This window comes from Mesoplodon densirostris, chromosome 1 (genome assembly GCF_025265405.1).
Source record: "Mesoplodon densirostris isolate mMesDen1 chromosome 1, mMesDen1 primary haplotype, whole genome shotgun sequence".
NCBI lineage: Eukaryota > Metazoa > Chordata > Mammalia > Artiodactyla > Ziphiidae > Mesoplodon > Mesoplodon densirostris.
Window position 1 is genome coordinate 79389923 of NC_082661.1, and position 18555 is coordinate 79408477.

At 37.8% G+C, this 18555-nt stretch overlaps 1 protein-coding gene across 5 annotated transcripts in view; it reads right to left on the reverse strand.

The window, feature by feature from the left end:
- Nucleotides 1–18391, reverse strand: part of ZGRF1 (zinc finger GRF-type containing 1) — a 73838-nt gene extending 55447 nt beyond the window's left edge. For 4 of the 5 annotated variants that reach the window (XM_060105112.1, XM_060105105.1, XM_060105095.1 and 1 more), the window contains exons 1-6: nt 18185–18391; nt 14741–14830; nt 13535–13615; nt 6249–6308; nt 3998–4183; nt 1475–3686 (exon numbers count right to left, since the gene is read on the reverse strand). In XM_060105112.1, the coding sequence (XP_059961095.1) occupies nt 1475–3686; nt 3998–4183; nt 6249–6308; nt 13535–13615; nt 14741–14761 (2560 nt within the window). In that variant the 5' untranslated portion in view covers nt 14762–14830; nt 18185–18391. The remainder of the gene's footprint in view (nt 1–1474; nt 3687–3997; nt 4184–6248; nt 6309–13534; nt 13616–14740; nt 14831–18184) is intronic. The other variant, XM_060105086.1, reaches the window with a different exon arrangement.
- Between the last annotated feature and the right edge of the window lie 164 nt (nt 18392–18555).

The window sequence follows — 18555 nt, forward strand, 5'->3', positions numbered from 1 at the left end:
TTCATGAAAAAAGACATACAAATGATGCTTAAACATATGAAAAGCTCGATTTCACTTGTAGTGATAGAAATACAAATTTATAATACACTCTCATTTCTCATTTATTAGATTAGTAAAAATTCAAAAGCTTGGCAAAATACTCTACTGGCAATGCTATGGAGAAACAGGTACTCTCATACATTATTGGTGGGAATGAGAAATGGTATGATTCCTTCAAGAGAATTTTGAAGTATCTAACAAAGACACACCTTTACCCAACAACCTTACTGCTAGGAATTTGCCCTGAAGGCACACCTGCAGTAACATGCAAAAAGTCCATATAGTTATATAGATACAGATATATAAAGTTACTTATTGTCACATTATTTGCAATAGCAAAATACTGGAGACTGCTTGCAAAAATGATGGTTCATCCACACAGTAAAATATTATATAGCTATAAACAAATAAAATGAGGATGAGTCCTATGAAGTGATAGGTAGTGATTTCCAGGATATATTATTAAGTGAAAAGAAGCAAGGTGCTAAAAAATACAGAGCACGGTATCTTATGTTGAAAAAGGGGAAACAAGAATATATACAGGGAGGTGTTTACTTTTGCAAAAAAAAATAAAAATAAAAACCAGACCACAAGTATGATATATTGGTTACCTACAGCAGGTAGGAATAGGATGGAAGGCATAAGGAAGGAATCTGAGTATATGTCTTTATACAGTTTTGATTTTTGTACTCAGTTAATATTTTACATAGTCAGAAAAAAAATTTTTTTAAGAATAAATCAACTATATCCTCATACAAAATACAGACGATACTCTCAGGATGTACTCTAAACACAAAGAAACAAAACACAACCAGTTTTTAAAAAAAATGCAAACAAAGAAAAACTCCAAGGAATTGGTAAGCTTTACAAATTTACAAATTTTTTTGCCAGTAGTGATATTGGTTTAACAATTTGGAAACCATTTGGTGTGCACCATAGAATTGAGGAAGTAAATATACTGAGGCTGCTGGGCACCAGGACCCTTTCCACTCTGAGAATAAAGAAACACAATTATGGAATGAAGGGAAGAAAGGAAGAACCCTGTGGTTTAGAACTGGAGTTAAGAGATATCAATATGAGCTCATGACTTTTTTCTTAAAAAAGTATCTCCTAGCACATGACCAAAAATGTATAACGACAGGAATGGATTATAACACACACACATATTTGCTTAGATGTGCCTATATATGCTTATATACACATATTTTTGAAAGGATACTCTGGAAGAAGATTGCTAATTCTGAGTGGACTGAAGGGCTGTGGTAGGAAGGAGACTTACTTTTCACTATATTATCCTCTATTAGAGTTGATTTTATCAAGTACATGTATTACCTATTTAAATACCATGTAATTCTTAATGTAGCCTCCAGAGCAAATATCTTCTCATCCTTTGAACTATAAAGAGAACAATCCAAAACAGACATGACATTCTAACCTTCAGGATTGCTATCTGGCTCATCTGTCTGCTGAGTTCCTTGTTGTTTAAAAGCGGTATTCCTCTTTTTCAATACTTCCAAGCCTTCCAAAGCCGTACTGTGTTCAGACAATGATTTTAATAGGGAAATGCTATTTACTAATCTGGAAAGTTCTGAAGAATGTCTAGGATTATTCCAGTATTGTTTGCTTTCTCCAGCAGTTTCTACATCAATATGGTCCTGGGGTAAACTTCTAGTCCTTTCCAAGTTTTCAGATTCAGGAATATGTGATTCTGTGTCTTTGGAAATAGGATGTTTTTCTCCCAAAGGGTAAAACAAAGAATTGGAAACTTGGGTATGTGATTTATCAAGTGCAATACATTCTTCAGAGTGAATCTGACTGGCATTTAATAGCTGGATACTGTTGTCACTGCTAGAGGTTAATGGTAAAACCTGGTTGGTATTTTTGTCCAAGCCACTTCCCATAATAAAAGGCCGAGGCTGAGCTTGTTCTGAAAATAGGATTTTTTCAGGATTCTGATGAGTGGCTATGTTTAAAAAATGAGGAATATGTAAATTTGTGTTTATACTTTCAGATTTATTTGGGAATGAAGCACTAATAGATTTATTATTGCCTTCATTATTTTCTGCATATACATCATCAGTCCACTCTAAGGATGAGTCAAAATTGCTTAATGTGTCACTCCACTCCTCCTCTGTTTCTTTTCCAGTGTTTCCAGCTTTCCAAGGTCTTCTGTCAAAACCTACACACGTTTTATCACAAAACTGTGATGGCAGAATCTCTTTCACAGGAAATGTCTCTGATAGTTTGCCCCCAGTAGATGTTAAGAGAGGCAAGTGTTCACTGCCAACTTCTTTACAGCTTATATTCTCACATCTTGAATTGCCGTCATTAACCAAAGTTTCTTTCACCCAACCCTCTGAATCCTGGGAAATTCTGTTGCTTTCCTGTGATTCCTCCTCAGTGTCACTGGTTTCAAAATTCTTTAGATTAAATGTGATTTCCACAAGTGGCTGTGTTACATTACTCATAGGTTCATGAATATTATTAAGGAGTTCATTATTAGTACTACTTTTAGAAAATATGTCAGTATTATCATCAGAGATCCCAGAATTGTTACTTAGTGAAGATTCAATTTGTAGATGTTTATACTCCTTTTCTGGTGTTCCACGTATATCTATCTCCTGAGCTTTTTTTCTAATGAGAATTGATCCTTTTATGCCCAACTGGTCATTTGGATTAAGAAGTCTTTTATTATTTTCTTGAATGTCAGATTCTGATAACAAGCCATCATTTTCTGCGTTACTACAGGTAACTGGTAAGCTGCTGCGTTCACAGAATGAAGGAATTTCTAATTTTCCTTCTTGATCCCAGGTTTGATCATTATCATCTACTGGCTTGTCTTCGTTATAGTTTTTTCCATTTTCAGCACCTGTTTCAAAGAACTGTACCCTTTTTTGCACCAAAAGGTCTTTCAAGTTTAAATTACCAACTCGGGCCTTGGGGTTTTTTTCTGTATCATTTCCATCTACAGTAGAGGAATGTATAGGCAAACTCTGTGAGGATAAATACATGGCCCACCGGCTTTTATTTCTCATGGTATTTTCTGATTGATGCTGGTAGTGTAAACTTTCTGTGCTCTTCACCTCAGCATACTCTTCCTGTGCAATTAAGCACTTTGGTTTAGTAGGAATTTTTAAACTTCCTTGTGGTTGCATCTGAGGGCAATGTCCTGTAATCTCAGATTTTAGTTCCTTAGATGTACTAGTTGATTTGGACTTCAGAAGAGCTAATATTTGGGCTTTGCTTCTAGTATTTTGTGAAACTCCTAAACTGTGAGATACCAAACTATCTCTTTTCATGGGCTCATTGGTCAGTAAAGAATCTGAATGCTTATTTACAAAATTGACAGGAGAGGAAAAATAATTTTCTTCACATAGCATTTCTGGGTTAAGCTTGAAGGATGAAGTAGAGACAAGTGAAGAAAAAGCTATGCCATTTCTCTCTCTGTTCTCGTAAGTGGCAATGTTCTCAGGGTCTGTTGGTATATTATTTATATCTTTCTTGCCAACTGTAGAAAACAAAGGAGATGTGCTGTAGAATGGAGAAAGAAAAATAGGACCAGGCTTCTTAGCTTCAAATGAAGCAGCTGATTCATTATTTTCTGTAATAACCATTTTCTTTGGCACTTGACGTGGTCCTTGAAAACCCTAAAAATATTAAACAATTATTAGCTGTTCTATAACCTATAAAGAAAATGTAAAATGAACTGACTAAAAAAAAAAAAAGAAAAAGGAATGTGGATGTTTTACGAGGTAAAGTAATAATTAAGATACAAAGTTTGCTAAGCTAAAATGCAAACACTCATTTGTATTAAGATTAAGGTTTACTTCCTTTCTACCTAAGCATATACTATGAAGCACTGTTTTAATCATACAGTACAATAGCTTCACAATTCACTACTTCTTAAAACAATTTTATAAATATATATTGTTTTATTATTTTCAACAGAGAAACTTACAGCAAACTTCCTTTTTAAACCAGCAGGCTGACACCCAAGGGACCGGCCAGAAGATATAAACCTCTTTGAATTCAATGCTGGTGCTTCTTTAACAACATCCTGTTTGACAGCTGTGCTTCCAGTAACTTTAACCTCTTCAACTGTGATTAAGTATCGATCACTTTCTAAATCATCTCCAGGTTTCACCTAAATTTTAAAGAATTAACATCAAAATCATATACGTCTAATTATTTGATTACCTATGTGTTCCAATAAGCTTCTAGCACAAGCAAAGACACAATGGATATTCAATAAATAGTTGTTGAATGAATGAATCAAAGACTAAATTATTGATTACTATGCACTAGTTAACTATCAACAAGCACAAAAAAAAGTAATACAACAAAAAAATTCACTAATTTGTTTATTCAACAATATATATTAGGGGGACTTCCCTGGTGGCACAGTGGTTAAGCATCTGCCTGGCAATGCAGGGGACACGGGTTCGAGCCCCGGTCCAGGAAGATCCTACATGCCGCGGAGCAACTAAGCCCGTGCGCCACAACTACTGAGCCAGCACTCTAGAGCCCGCAAGCCACAACTACTGAAGCCCTCGTGCCTAGAGCCCATGCTCCACAAGAGAAGCCACCTCCACGAGAAGCTCATACACCGCAACAAAGAGTAGCCCCCGTTTGCCGCAACTAGAGAAAGCCCGCGTATAGCAACAAAGACCCAACACAGCCAAAAATAAATAAATAAATTTATATTAAAAAAATACATATTAGGGACCTATATGAGAACTTTTGTTACATGCTGGGGATACAAAGACAAGCAAGGAAAAGATGCCTCCTCTCAATTCACCTAGAATTCATAAAACTAAATGTAATGTTTAAATTAGAGCTATTAGGGACTTCCCTGGTGATGCAGTGGTTAAGAATCTGCCTGCCAACGCAGGGGACACGGGTTTGAGCCCTGGTCCGGGAAGATCCCACATGCTGCAGAGCAAGTAAGCCCGTGCGCCACAACTACTGAGCCTGCGCTCTAGAGACCGTGAGTCACAACTACTGAGCCCGCGCTTCGCAACAAGAGAAGCCACTGCAATGAGAAGTCCGCACACTGCAACAAAGAGTAGCCCCCGCTCGCCACAACTAGAGAAAGCCCGTGCGCAACAAAGACCCAATGCAGCTAAAAAAAATTAATTAAAAAACAATTAGAGCTATTAAATAATCAGTTATATATATCTTTATAAATTATTGTGAATTAGATACATACTCATAATTACCACAAATTATTATAAATTGTTAGTTACTTAATCATATTCCCAAGAAAGCATTTTTAATCACTTTAATAAACAAATACAACACTTGCCACCACTTCTGACTGCAGCATAAAAAGATTATCAACCTAGTTGATAATATACAAAATCTGTATTATCACAGATAATGGGCTCAATCTTTACTCATAAAATAATTTTAAAGGAAATAATAACAACAGTCATTACCATCACTAAGTATCTACTAAAACAGTGCTTCTCCAAGACCCTCTTTTGGTAAGTATAAAAATTCCACAACCACTACTGTCATAAAATTTTAAAAAAGATTAAGTACCATGGCCAAAATCAACACAGTGATAATAAGAATATGCATTTTAGCACTTTGAGAATCACTGTACTAAACTGCTAGGCACTTTGCCTAAGCTATTTCTAACTTTCCCACCAACCAAGTAGTCTGTCTCCGGTCTACATTTGGCAGCTGAGAAGCTGAACACAGAGAGGTTAGGTTAGCTAGGAAGTATGTGAAAGTGGGAAATAAACCAAGAACAAACAAATTCTAATATCCTTGTTCTTTACACTAAAATATTCCCTTCCATTTTCCAACAGAGGAAAACATGGAATAAATATTTGAGAAAATATTTTAAATAGGAATAATTTCACAAAATATATCCCACTGTAGGTCTCTGCTTAGCAAAACCACATAATAGATTTAGAGTCACTTTCTGGGTTCAAATCCCAGCCTTACCACTTTAACTCTATAAGCATGGGCAAGTTATTTATATTTTCAGTACTATACTCCTAATCTATAAAAATCACAGGGTTGTATAAAGATTAAATGAAACAATACCTAAAAGCTTTTAGTAGAGTCTGGCTAATAATAAATGTTCAATAAATACTAGCTATAATTATTAGTATTAGTACCATTACAATACTATTTAACAATATTCACAAAGGAACTAAGACTTAACAATAACTTAAAAATAAGATAAATTAAAATACCTCAGGGCACTTAAGAAATAAACTCTCCAAACATTCTCCTTTGTCATCGTATAGAATTGCCTATATTAAAACAAAAAAAGTGTTAAAATGTTAAAAAGGGACACAACACAATTCTACTTAAGCATCTTGAAAGCAAATCAAAAATTGTTATATAAGTAAATCATGTAATGAAAGGATTACCCACTTTGTAAACTTGGATTAGAAAGTGCATCTATCTCAAATGTTTACTAAGCATCCATTCAGTGTGCACAAGAGAGCAAAGGCATACACATAAATTCAACAACTTATTCCCTACCAGGAGAATCTTGGAATGGAATCAGGAAGAAGACAGAACTGGAATGAGTTACAGGAGGCAAAACAGGAAACACAATCAGTAAAGAGATTATTGTAATGGTGGATATGAAGGATCAAGGAGATAATTAGAGCTTGAAATAAGTCATTAGCACTGGGATAAGACAGTTGTATAAGAGGCATAAAGAGTAAAACTTGGGGGGCCTCCCTGGTGGCGCAAGTGGTTAAGAGTCCGCCTGCCGATGCAGGGGATACAGGTTCGTGCCCCGGTCTGGGAGGATCCCATATGCCGCGGAGCGGCTGGGCCCGTGAGCCATGGCCGCTGGGCCTGCGCATCCGGAGCCTGTGCTCCGCCACGGGAGAGGCCACAACAGTGAGAGGCCCACATACCGCAAAAAGAAAAAAAAAAAAAAAAAAAAGAGTAAAACTTGGGCTTTCCTGGTGGCGCAGTGGTTAAGAATCTGCCTGCCAATACAGGGGACATGGGTTCAAGCCCTGGTCCGGGAAGATCCCACATGCCACGGAGCAACCAAGCCTGTGCACCACACTACTGAGCCTGCTCTCTAGAGCCTGCAAGCCACAACTAGTGAGCCCGCGTGCCACAACTACTGAAGCCAACACGCCTAGAGCCCATGCTCTGCAACAAGAAGTCATAGCAGTGAGAAGCCCGCGCAGCGCAACGAAGAGTAGCCTCCACTTGCCGCAACTAGAGAAAGACTGTGCGCAGCAACGAAGACCCAATGCAGCCAAAAATAAAAAAATTAAATAAATAAATTTATTTTTAAAAAAAGAGTAAAACTTATCGAACGTGCAGGATATGGGAGAAAAAGGAAACCAAGGTGATTATCATTTTCTGGCTTTCTCCTCGTGTCTCTCTAGCTCTCTAGCCATTTTTCATAGCAGCTTCTCTACTAGCCCCCTAAACATTGCTGTTTCCATCACTTTGGATAATAGTTAGCAGTTCCTTAAAAGATTGAACACAGAGTTACCACATGACCCAGCAATTCCAGTCCTAAGTACGATATACGTACAGAGAAATGAAAACATGTCTTCAGAAAAACTTGCATACAAATGTTCAGAGCAGCACTGTTCATAATACCAAAAAGTAGAAACAACTCAAAAGTTCATCAATGGATGAATGGATAAACAAAGTGGGATATATCCATAACGTAGAATATTATTCAGCAATAAAAAGGAATAAAGTATTGGTACATGCTTCAACATGGATGAACCTTGAAAACACGCTAAATGAAAAAAGTTGTTCACAAAAGACCACTTATTGTATCATTCCATTCATGTGAATAGTCCAGGATACGCAAATGTGTCGAGACAGTAAGTAGATTAGGACTGGGGGTTGGGTACTGAGTAGTGTCTTTATGGTATTTCTTTCTGGGGTGACAAAAATATTCTAAAATTAGACTGCGGTAATAGTTGCAAAACTCTGTGAATATATCGAGTTGTATACTTTAAATGGGTGTAATGAAAAATGTGTGAATTATTATCTCAATAAAGCAGTTAAAAATTTTGGTATTTCTAAGGTCTCCTACCTTTTCTTCTCTACTCTTTACATTCTATTCTCCATCCCTGAGCATATTATTCACAAAATTCATGTCACACTCCTGCTCAAATGTCTCCACAGCTACCAAAGAATAAGACAGAAGTCCCTACATTAGCCAATAAGGCCTACATAGTCCCCTTTATCTTCATTCTTACCCTTGCTCACTCTACTTGTTGTTCGCCTAACTCACTAGACATACATCTTCATTTAGTTTACTGGTCTATCTCCTCCATGTTATTTCCACAAAGCCAGGGATTTAACTGTTTTGTTACCTGCTGCATCCGCTAGAACAGTGTGTAACTCATAACAGGTGCTCAAAAAGTATTTGTTAAATAAATGAATGAACGAATCCACTCCAGGAGCTTCAAATATCATCTAAATGCCAAGTACTCCCAATCTACATCAGTAGCCCAAAACTGTTTCCTGAGTTCCAGGTCCCTATCGCCAATTACTTGAGTGTTTTGATGACACTGCAAATTCGGTATGTTCAAAATGAAACTGCAGATCTTCATTGTTCCCCCTAAACTTGCTTTTCTTTTTCAGATATCCTATCTCACTCAATACCATAATCATAATACAGAAACCTGAAAGTCATTCTGGATTCTCTACACCTTCCATATCCAAGACCTTAAGATTCTATAATATTTTCACAATTTCGCTCTCATCATCCTTTCTCTCCATTGTCAGTGCTAAGGCCTCCTTGGTCAGACCCCCATCACTTTTCATCTACATTATTCTATAGCCTCTTTATTATAACTGTCTTCCGAAATCCAGTCTTTCATCCTACATAACTTAAAAGGTATGTTAGACATTGATGCCAGAGTGATCTTTCTAAAATAGAGACATGATTATGTCATTCTTCTGCTCCTAATTCTTCACTGGCTCCTCAAGCTGAGCATACAAAGTCCTTCATGATATGGCTCCTGCCTACCTCTTTAGCTGTGTATTCTACAGTTTCCCCACATGGGACCTTCATTCCAGCCAGAGTCAATTGTTTATAGTTCCCCAGAAATATTTCACACTGTTCCACACCTCGACACCATTACAGCAATGACACCATCTTCAGCTCCCCTCCTACCGACCTATCAATTTTGTTTACAAAACAAAACAAATACTCAAAAAAATACTCTTCATCTGGAAAGACTTCTCTGAACCAGAGTCCAGTTTTGATATCTCTCATTTGTAATCTCAAAGACCCTTAAGCATATCTCTGTATATACTCTAATCCTTAGGCCCTTAGATAAAATTCCCTTGAAGACAAAAACTATAACAGTTACTATCCATTGCATGCTTAAAATGTGCCAGGTACTTCGTTAAGAGGTTTATTTGTTTCCTTATTTAATCCTCAAGAAAACTTTATGAAGTATCATTTTCCCCATTTTACAAAGAAGAGACCATACGCCTTGAGGAACTAGATAACTTGCCAAGATTACACATCTAGTAAGTGAAGAGCAGGATTCAGGCTAATGTCTATTTGACATTAACTGCTCTTCTACACTGCTTCCATACGTCTTATTTGAATTTTCCCACTGCCCAGCAGCAATATACGTTTACTGAATGATGACTCAGTTAATGGAAGATGAATAACCCTGACAGTAAGAATGTGAATACATAGATAAAAGGCATTACTAGCAAGAAAAATACTGTAAGCAATAGCTTGGATTTGGGAACAATGGTTAGGATATGAGATTATTAATTTTCCTGGATCATAGAAAAACTCTCTGGGACTAACTTGTATTTATCTTGCTTTCCTGTAGCCTATCAGTGTGAGGTATATAATGGACACTCAATAAATATAAGCTATAGTTGAAGATAAAGTTGGATAATACCACTAGCATAACCTTAATACTTATGATTTTGTACCAAAAGAAGACATGAAAGACAGGCAGAATCCAATCATATGTCTTTTTAACACAACAAAAACTCTGTAAGATTTTAAAGACTTGGCCTTAACTGAATAGGAAGAACACCCATAAAAAAACCCCAGAGTTTTACAGAACAGCACTGGACAGTGAATGGATTAATTAGTTTAAAAGTATCTAGCCTGTTTGACTTAAGTTGACTAAATATTAAGCTAGGACTCAACTAAAAGTTAAACTAAACTAGGTTTATAAACTGAATAGGAGCTGTAAGCTGAAATTGAAGGCTTAAGGCAAAACTAGTTTTTCTTTTACTTCTCTGGTTTTTTGTTGTTTTTTTTTGTTTTTGTTTTTGTTTTTAAAGAATAGTGCTCATTTCCTTCCCCACCATCTCTTTTTTTTTAATTTTTATTTATTTATTTATTTATTTATTTATTTATGGCTGTGTCGGCTCTTCGTTTCTGTGTGAGGGCTTTCTCTAGTTGCGGCAAGTGGGGGCCACTCCTCATCGCGGTGCATGGGCCTCTCACTATCGCGGCCTCTCGTTGCGGAGCGCAGGCTCAGTATTTGTGGCTCACGGGGCTAGTTGCTCCGCGGCATGTGGGATCTTCCCAGACCAGGGCTCGAACCCGTGTCCCTTGCATTGGCAGGCAGATTCTCAACCACTGCGCCACCAGGGAAGCCCCCCCACCATCTCTTTTATTTTCTTTTCTTTGGCCATGCCGCACAGCTTGCGGGATCTTAGTTCCCCAACCAGGGATTGAACCTGGGCCCTCGGCAGTGAAAGTACAAAGTCCTAACCACTAGACCACCAGGGAATTCCTACTTTTCTGTTTTAATAAATCAAATGTTAATTTAAAAAATGATAAAATTTTCTCTTAGTGATAATTTCAGAGTGATAGATATGTAGAATAAGGACAGAATATAGAGATCTTTTAACTGCTGGCATCATTCAGGAGGCCACAATCTTGTCAATGTGTCCTATATGTTATCAACTCATCTATAATAAAGTTCTTCTTTTAAATTAGTAATATTAAAAGAAACAATAGAATGGTTAGGTCATGGGCTCTGGAGCCAAAAAATCTAAATTAATAAACGACTCCTCTACTTTCTAGCTGTGAGATCTATGGGCTTCATCTCTCTGAGCCTCAGCTTCATCATCAATAAAATAAAGATAAAAATAGTACCTAACTAATAGGGGAGTTATAAAGACTAAGTAAGTTGAGACATTTAAAGCACTATGCCTGGTACATAGTAAGCACTTGATAAGTTTTTTTTAAAGAAATCAAAACAGGGTGATGGGCCAAATGGGTGAAGGGGGTCAAAAGATACAAATGTCCACTAACAAAATAAATAAATCATGGGGATATAATGTACAGTATGGTGACTATAGTTAATAACACTGTATTGTATATTTGAAAGTTGCTGAGAGTAAATCTTAAAAGCCCTCATCACAAGGAAGAGAAAAGAAAAAGAATTTTTCTAACTATGGATGGTGATGGATGGTAACTAGATTTATTATGATCATTCTGCAATGTATATAAATATCAAATCAGTAAGTTGTACACCTGAAACTTAAATGTTACATGTCAAAAATATACCTCAATAAAATAAATGACTACAGCAGATTGCTCTGTGGATGGGCCTCATCCCATCAGTGGAGGGCCTATATAGAACACAACTGCCAAGTAAGAGAAAACTCCTCCTGCCTGACTGTCTTTGAGCTGAGACATCAGTTTTTTCCTACCTTCTGACTCATACTGAAATACTGGCTCTTCCTGGGTCTCAAGCCTGTTGGCATAAACACTAAAACCACATTATTAGTTCTCCTGGGTCTCCAGCTTGCCAACTACAGATGGTGGGACTCGTCAGCCTCCATGATCACATAAGCCAATTCCTTACAATAAATCTCTGTCTTCTCCATAGAGAGAGTGACAAAGAGAGAGAGAGATAATTTATATATCTTTATATATAAGAGCATGTAGGCCTGAGTCCTGAGTAAAAAATTTTTTTTTTTTTTTTTTTTTTGCTGTACGCGGGCCTCTCACTGCTGTGGCCTCTCCCGTTGCGGAGCACAGGCTCCGGACACACAGGCTCCGCGGCCATGGCTCGCGGGCCCAGCCGCTCCGCGGCATGTGGGATCTTCCGGGATCGGGGCACGAACCCGTGTCCCCTGCATCGGCAGGCGGACTCTCAACCACTGCGCCACCAGGGAAGCCCCTGAGTAAAAATTTTAAGTATGGGAAGAGAATGAGCCCACAGAAAATACTCAGAAGTGGGCAGTAAGCAACATCAGGAGAGCATGGTGTCACAGAAGTCAAATGAAGAAGAGGTGTTGTGAAGAATGGAAGAGACAAGGGTGTTAAATGAGGTCACAAGAACTGGTAAGAGAACATGAAAATTTGACAGATGGAGATAATCAGGGTGGGAAAAGAAGCCCAAGGAAGGATCACCATATCTAGTAGGGTCAAAGATTATCCTAGTAAATAATTTTCTCAAGACTGATAGGATCATATCATAAAATAACAGATTCAAAGAAAATCCAAAAATAGAATTCTATACATAATTTCAGAAACTGGCAGCTTTTCTAAAATGGTATGTCAACTCTGTATGTACCATTACACTGTGAGCATTATTGTGTTAGAAATATATTTTAATAGTAGTTTTTTCTGTATAGTTAAACTCTTATTACCTGCAAAGAAAAAAAGTGTGCCAGGACTTCCCTGGTGGCACAGTGGTTAAGAATTCGCCTGCCAATGCAGGGGACATGGGTTCGAGCCCTGGTCCAGGAAGATCCCACATGGCACAGAGCAACTAAGACTGTGCACCACAACTACTGAGTCTGCGCACTCTAGAGCCCATGAGCCACAACTACTGAGCCCACGTGCCACAACTACTGAAGCCTGTGCGCCTAGAGCCCATGCTCCACAACGAGAGGCCACTGCAATAAGAAGCCCACACATTGCAGTGAAGAGTAGCCCCCCAACTCAACGCAATTAGAGAAAGCCCACACGCAGCAACAAAGACCCAACACAGCCATAAATAAATAAATAAACAAATTTTTTAAAAAACAAAGAAAGAAAAAAGTGTGCCAAAATTCCTGAAAAGTTTCATAGAAAATCTAATTTTAAAAAAAATCAGGGGCCTCCCTGGTGGCGCAGTGGTTAAGAGTCCGCCTGCCGATGCAGGGGATACGGGTTCGTGCCCCGGTCTGGGAGGATCCCATATGCCGCGGAGCGGCTGGGCCCGTGAGCCATGGCCGCTGGGCCTGCGCATCCGGAGCCTGTGCTCCGCAACGGGAGAGGCCACAACAGTGAGAGGCCCGCATACCGCAAAAAGAAAAAAAAAAAAAAAAAAAAAGAAAAAAAAAATCAGAAGAAATTAAATAGTATTAACTGAACTTTTATAATGCACAAATGAATCACTGTGGTATGGGAATCATTTGACAACTTCTGTTTTCATATCACATCAGCTTATGGACATATCTAAGATTTTATCATCTACAGAGTTTTCTTAATATTCAAGCAGAAGGCAAGAACCCAACTCTTAGACTCTGCAGTCAACTGCTTTGCACTTACTTTGTTTCCTAAGTGAGTGATCTTCAGAATTCCATCTTGCCACACTTTCGACTTCTTCATCTTTTGATGAGTATATAGGACCTTATTTCCAAAAGTACAAAGGAAAGAAATGGTTTCCATTTACAAGTATTAAATGTTATATATTTTTATACCCTTCCTATGTACAAAAAATATTTAAGACATCTTTTATCAAAATAAAGGCACAGATATCATAACAATAACAACAAACACCAACAACAAAAGAAACCTGGTAGCAAAAGGCAAGGGAGGGGAGAAAGGAGAGGTAAAATCTAAGGAAGAAACTGAAAAGTTAACTGAGCAACAAAAACTATTTTGAGCTTCCTAGTCATTTGTGGGAAGGAAAAAATTGTACAGTTCTCAAAGTCCAGGAGTACAGAGACTCCTGAAGGTGCCCCCCTCAAGACTTTTTCAGGGGTCTGTGAAGTCAAAGCTATTCTCATGATGTTGTATGCATTTCAATCTCATTCCTTTGGTCATGTACTTAGTAGAAGCTCTCAAGGTTATATATATGCAATATTGCAAGATTCAATTTCTGAATGAATGCAGAAGCAGATCTGAGAATCTAGCAGTCTTCTATTAAGTCAAATATTAAAGGGATTTGCAAAAAATGAATAGCATTGCTACTCTTTACAATATGTTTCTGTTATTGTTTTTGGGCCATAAACTTTTCATTAAAAATGTAATCTATGTTAAATGTAATGGGCTTATTATTTTTAATGAATTAATAAACATTTAAAAAAATTCCATTATAATTTCTAATATGAAAGACAGCAATAGATATAAGCCCCATAATCAAAAATTCTTTAGGGTCCTCAATAACTTTTAAGAGTATAAAAGGGTCCTGAGACCAAACAGGTTAAAAACCACTAATCTAGAAGACGCATGCCAGTCCTTCAAGAGAAAGAAATTATTTCCTGGTCCCAAACTTCCAAAGAATTTGTTCCAAAGGACTTTGTATAACCAATGTGTAGGGTTGCCAGACACAATATAGGGCAATATTTGGGACATACATACTTATACTAAAAAATTATTCACTGTTTATCTGAAATTCAAATTTAACTGAGTGTCCTTTCAGGTTTCAGGTTTGTTTTTTTTTTTAGGTTTTTTTGCTAAATCTGGCAAGACATTTGTGAAACATGGAAATTAGGAAGAAAAAAGGAAAGAGTGAAAACTGATAAGACTTACAATAAATTCTTGGCTTTCCATTGTTTCTTCTGAAATTATATATAGTCAGATCCAGAAAATAATCAGTGGTCATTCAACAATTTATATCACCTAAAATGAAAAATGACAAAGAATATTCAACCCTGATGAACAGAGTAAGTATCAAATACAATTTTTCCCCCACAAACTCTTGACCAGAGAGAGGCATCTAAGCGTCCTGAGACTATGTAATTAACAAGGCAAACACAGGTATAGGGAATTCCCTGAAGCTCCAGTGGTCAGGACTCCACGCTTTCACTGACGAGGGCCCGGCTTCAATCTCTGGTCAGGAAACTAAGATCCCACAAGCCATGTGGCACGGCCAAAAAAAAAAAAAAAAAACCCCACAGGTTTAATCAAATTATCTGCCACTGAGGACACGATAGAATAGTGACACTACACTGTGGAAAAAGAATTTGCCAAGTAAAGAGAAAACCAAGTAAAATATATGAAATAATCCGTAGGCTGCAAACATTTTTCCAGCTGCCATAATATGTATCAGAAAATATGATTCTTCCCTTCCCCCCAAGCTTGATTCTTTACAGAAAAAGCTTCAATTTTTAAAATTTTCTGAATTGCTACCATCACCACAAGATGGCCCTCTTGCATTTCAAATTTTTCATTTTACATTTTAAAGTCAATATAACGCAGTATCTAAGACCAAATATACATTATAATACCTCTCCAAGGAAAAACCTTTCCAATATCATTGCAGTGACTACTGTAGTTATCCTACGCTATTGGATAAAATTGTTACTGTGGACAAATTTGGAAATCTAAAATCAGAGGGTGAATTGAAGAAGTAAATAGAGATGCCAAAGAAAATTCTTCTTCTTCTTATTTTTTTTTTTTGCGGTACGCGGGTCTCTCACTGTTGTGGCCTCTCCTGTTGCAGAGCACAGGCTCCGGACGCTCAGGCTCAGCGGCCATGGCTCACAGACCCAGCCGCTCCGCGGCATGTGGGATCTTCCCGCACCGGGGCAGGAACCTGCGTCCCCTGCATCAGTAGGCGGACTCTCAACCACTGCGCCACCAGGGAAGCCCCAAGAAGGTTATTTTTAACCACTGCCTTAGGTCCCTGGGCCAACAGCATTAGCATCACCTGGGAACCAGTTAGAAATGCAAATTCTTAGGTCTTGACCTATTAAATTATAAAGTCTGGGGTTGGGGCTGGATAGCCTGTAATTTAACAAGCCCTGCAGGTGATAGTGATACATGCTCAAATTTGAAACCCAGAAGGATTCAATAAAGCTATAATTTGCAATTCTGGATTAAATTCATCCTATATACATATAAAATATATAAAAACAGGCCACCTACATATTATTTATAAATCACATATATTTGTACTTACTGCGTGCCAGACATTGTGCTAGGCCGAGATACTAAACTGAACAAAATACTATTCCTAGTCTCAAGGAATTTTCAGTATAGCAGGGTAATAAATGGTAATTACAATAAAATGTGTCAGGAATAAGCACAGGAGAGGCACCCAACTCGGTCTAGGGTATTAAACAAGGTTTCCTGAAAGACATAATATCTAAGCTGTAAACTGAAATAATCATTAACCAAGGAAAAATGCCAGGGAAGGTATTTCCAAATAGGAATCAACATGTCCAAAAGCCTGTGGAAGACACAGCAAGGCATAATCAAGGAACTCCAGTACAATCAAGTGTAAGATAGTGAGTTGTGAGAGATAACACTGAAAAAGTGAGCAATAACAGGATTCAAGGGGCCTTCCGTTTTATGCTAAGTTGTCTGGACTTTCTATAAAAACAGTAGGAGGCCAAGGTAGGATTTTAAGAATAAGATTACATAATGTGACTTGGCTTTTACAAAGATTGCTCTGGCTGCCAAATGGAGAAAGGGTGTGGCAAGGGGTACGCAAATGAGATGTGAATACTTGCCCCATGACACAGTGCACAGGACAGGACCCAGACCTACAGAGGCACTGCGTTTCAGAAATACAACTCCCATATCCGATATCCCTCCCCTGCAGCCCACGGGATTGCTAGATGCCCAATGAATGCCAAGAAGATAATAGAGAGGTCCAGAGAAATACATCATTCACTGCTGCTTTTATAGCAACTTGCTTCTAGCCACTAAATGGGTTAGACATCCTATACATGTAGGTAAGACTACATGGTGTCAAAACAATGCTTGGCATGTGGCAGTTGTTAACATTAGGTCCCTTTAATAACAGTTGTTATTTACTCAGTGCAATTATATGCTAGACACTGTTAAAATGCTTTAAATGTTCACACCTTATGGTATAGATACTATTTTTTATATTCATTTTACAAAAAAGGAAACTGAATAGGTATAATAGGTATGTAATCTGCCTAAGATCATGAAGTAAATAAATGGCAGATTCAGAATTCAAAATTAAGTAGTCTAAATTATGGTGCTCATATTCACAAAAACTACATTATGTGACTATTTGTTGAACACCTACTGTATCAGGCCGGAATGGGACTAGATACTTTACATATATTTATCAGTCTCATAATCCTAAAAAGTAGTTATTACCATCACAATTTACATATTAGAAATCCAGTATTTACTAATTTAGGATTGCTTATATGCTATTTACAAATTGCAAAATAAAATTTCCCATTGTTTTCCTAAATTAGAAATATTACTTGTTTAAAATTTAAAAGGAACTGAGGAGGTCCAAACTCATATATGTGGTAAGTTAGTTTATAGGACTAGACATCGAAAAAAAAAAAAGGCTAACTGGATCTTAAAATATTTAGAAGAAGCCCTAATTCCCACATTCAAAGGTGAGTCAACACCCCTTTCTTACAATTAAACAGGGAAAACGTTTTTAGCGAAAAGCATCATATATTTCAGTGAGGTACAAAGATAAAAAACTTTCTGAAAGTATTCATCTATCCATATCTCTAAAACAATTCAAGTGTTGACCCACCTCTAGTGGGTGAAAGCTTAATATGCAAATAAGTTTTTGGCATGGAGACCCCAGATGTTCTGTGATACTTAAGTACAGAAATACATACATATCTTCACACATACATTATTGTGCTGCTTTATAGACTTATGTATAAAATTCTGTGTTATCACTAAAATATGAGATGTTTTCTGTTAAGTACGAGATATCTTTGGTCCTTTTCTTTTGGAACAAGCAAGATCTTTCGAATCCCTAAATGATTCACAGATTTAAAAGTTTAAGAGTCACGAACCCGATAGCTTTTTAAGAAAGCATCCAGTCCAGATAACCAAAAGAAGCTCATATTTCATTTGCCAAAGTTTAATTACCATGATCCTGTGTAACCAAATGACAGTGGAGAATTGACCCTTTGTCAGTCCTAAAAACAAAGAGCAAAACCATCTCTGGTTCTCACACGTATGTGGGAACTGAAAAGCAAGGGCTGGGAAAAGCGGTGAAGAGGAGACACCAATTCTTACAAGTTGTCCGAGAACCCTGTGATCCAATCCTGGTTCCACACGGCTTCCTTACCGGTCCGCTTCTGGCGGAGCAAATTCCTTCGTCCAGTCGCGCCAAAATCAGTAACACCACCTCTCGCTCAAAACTCCAGCCTAACCCTCCTTACTCCCCGGAAACTCCGTGAAACAGCTCACTTCACCCATCTATTGCACAAAATCCATTTTCGAACGTTTCCCGCGAAAAGCCGTAACGTCATCCACTCGCGACCACACCACATCAAGCTCCAATATTTAGCCCGCCCACCACCGCTCCGGCGAGAACCGCCGTTTTCAAACCGCCGTTTTCAAACCGCCAATCAAATTCTTTATCGTCTGCGAGCCTCCGTAGCGGC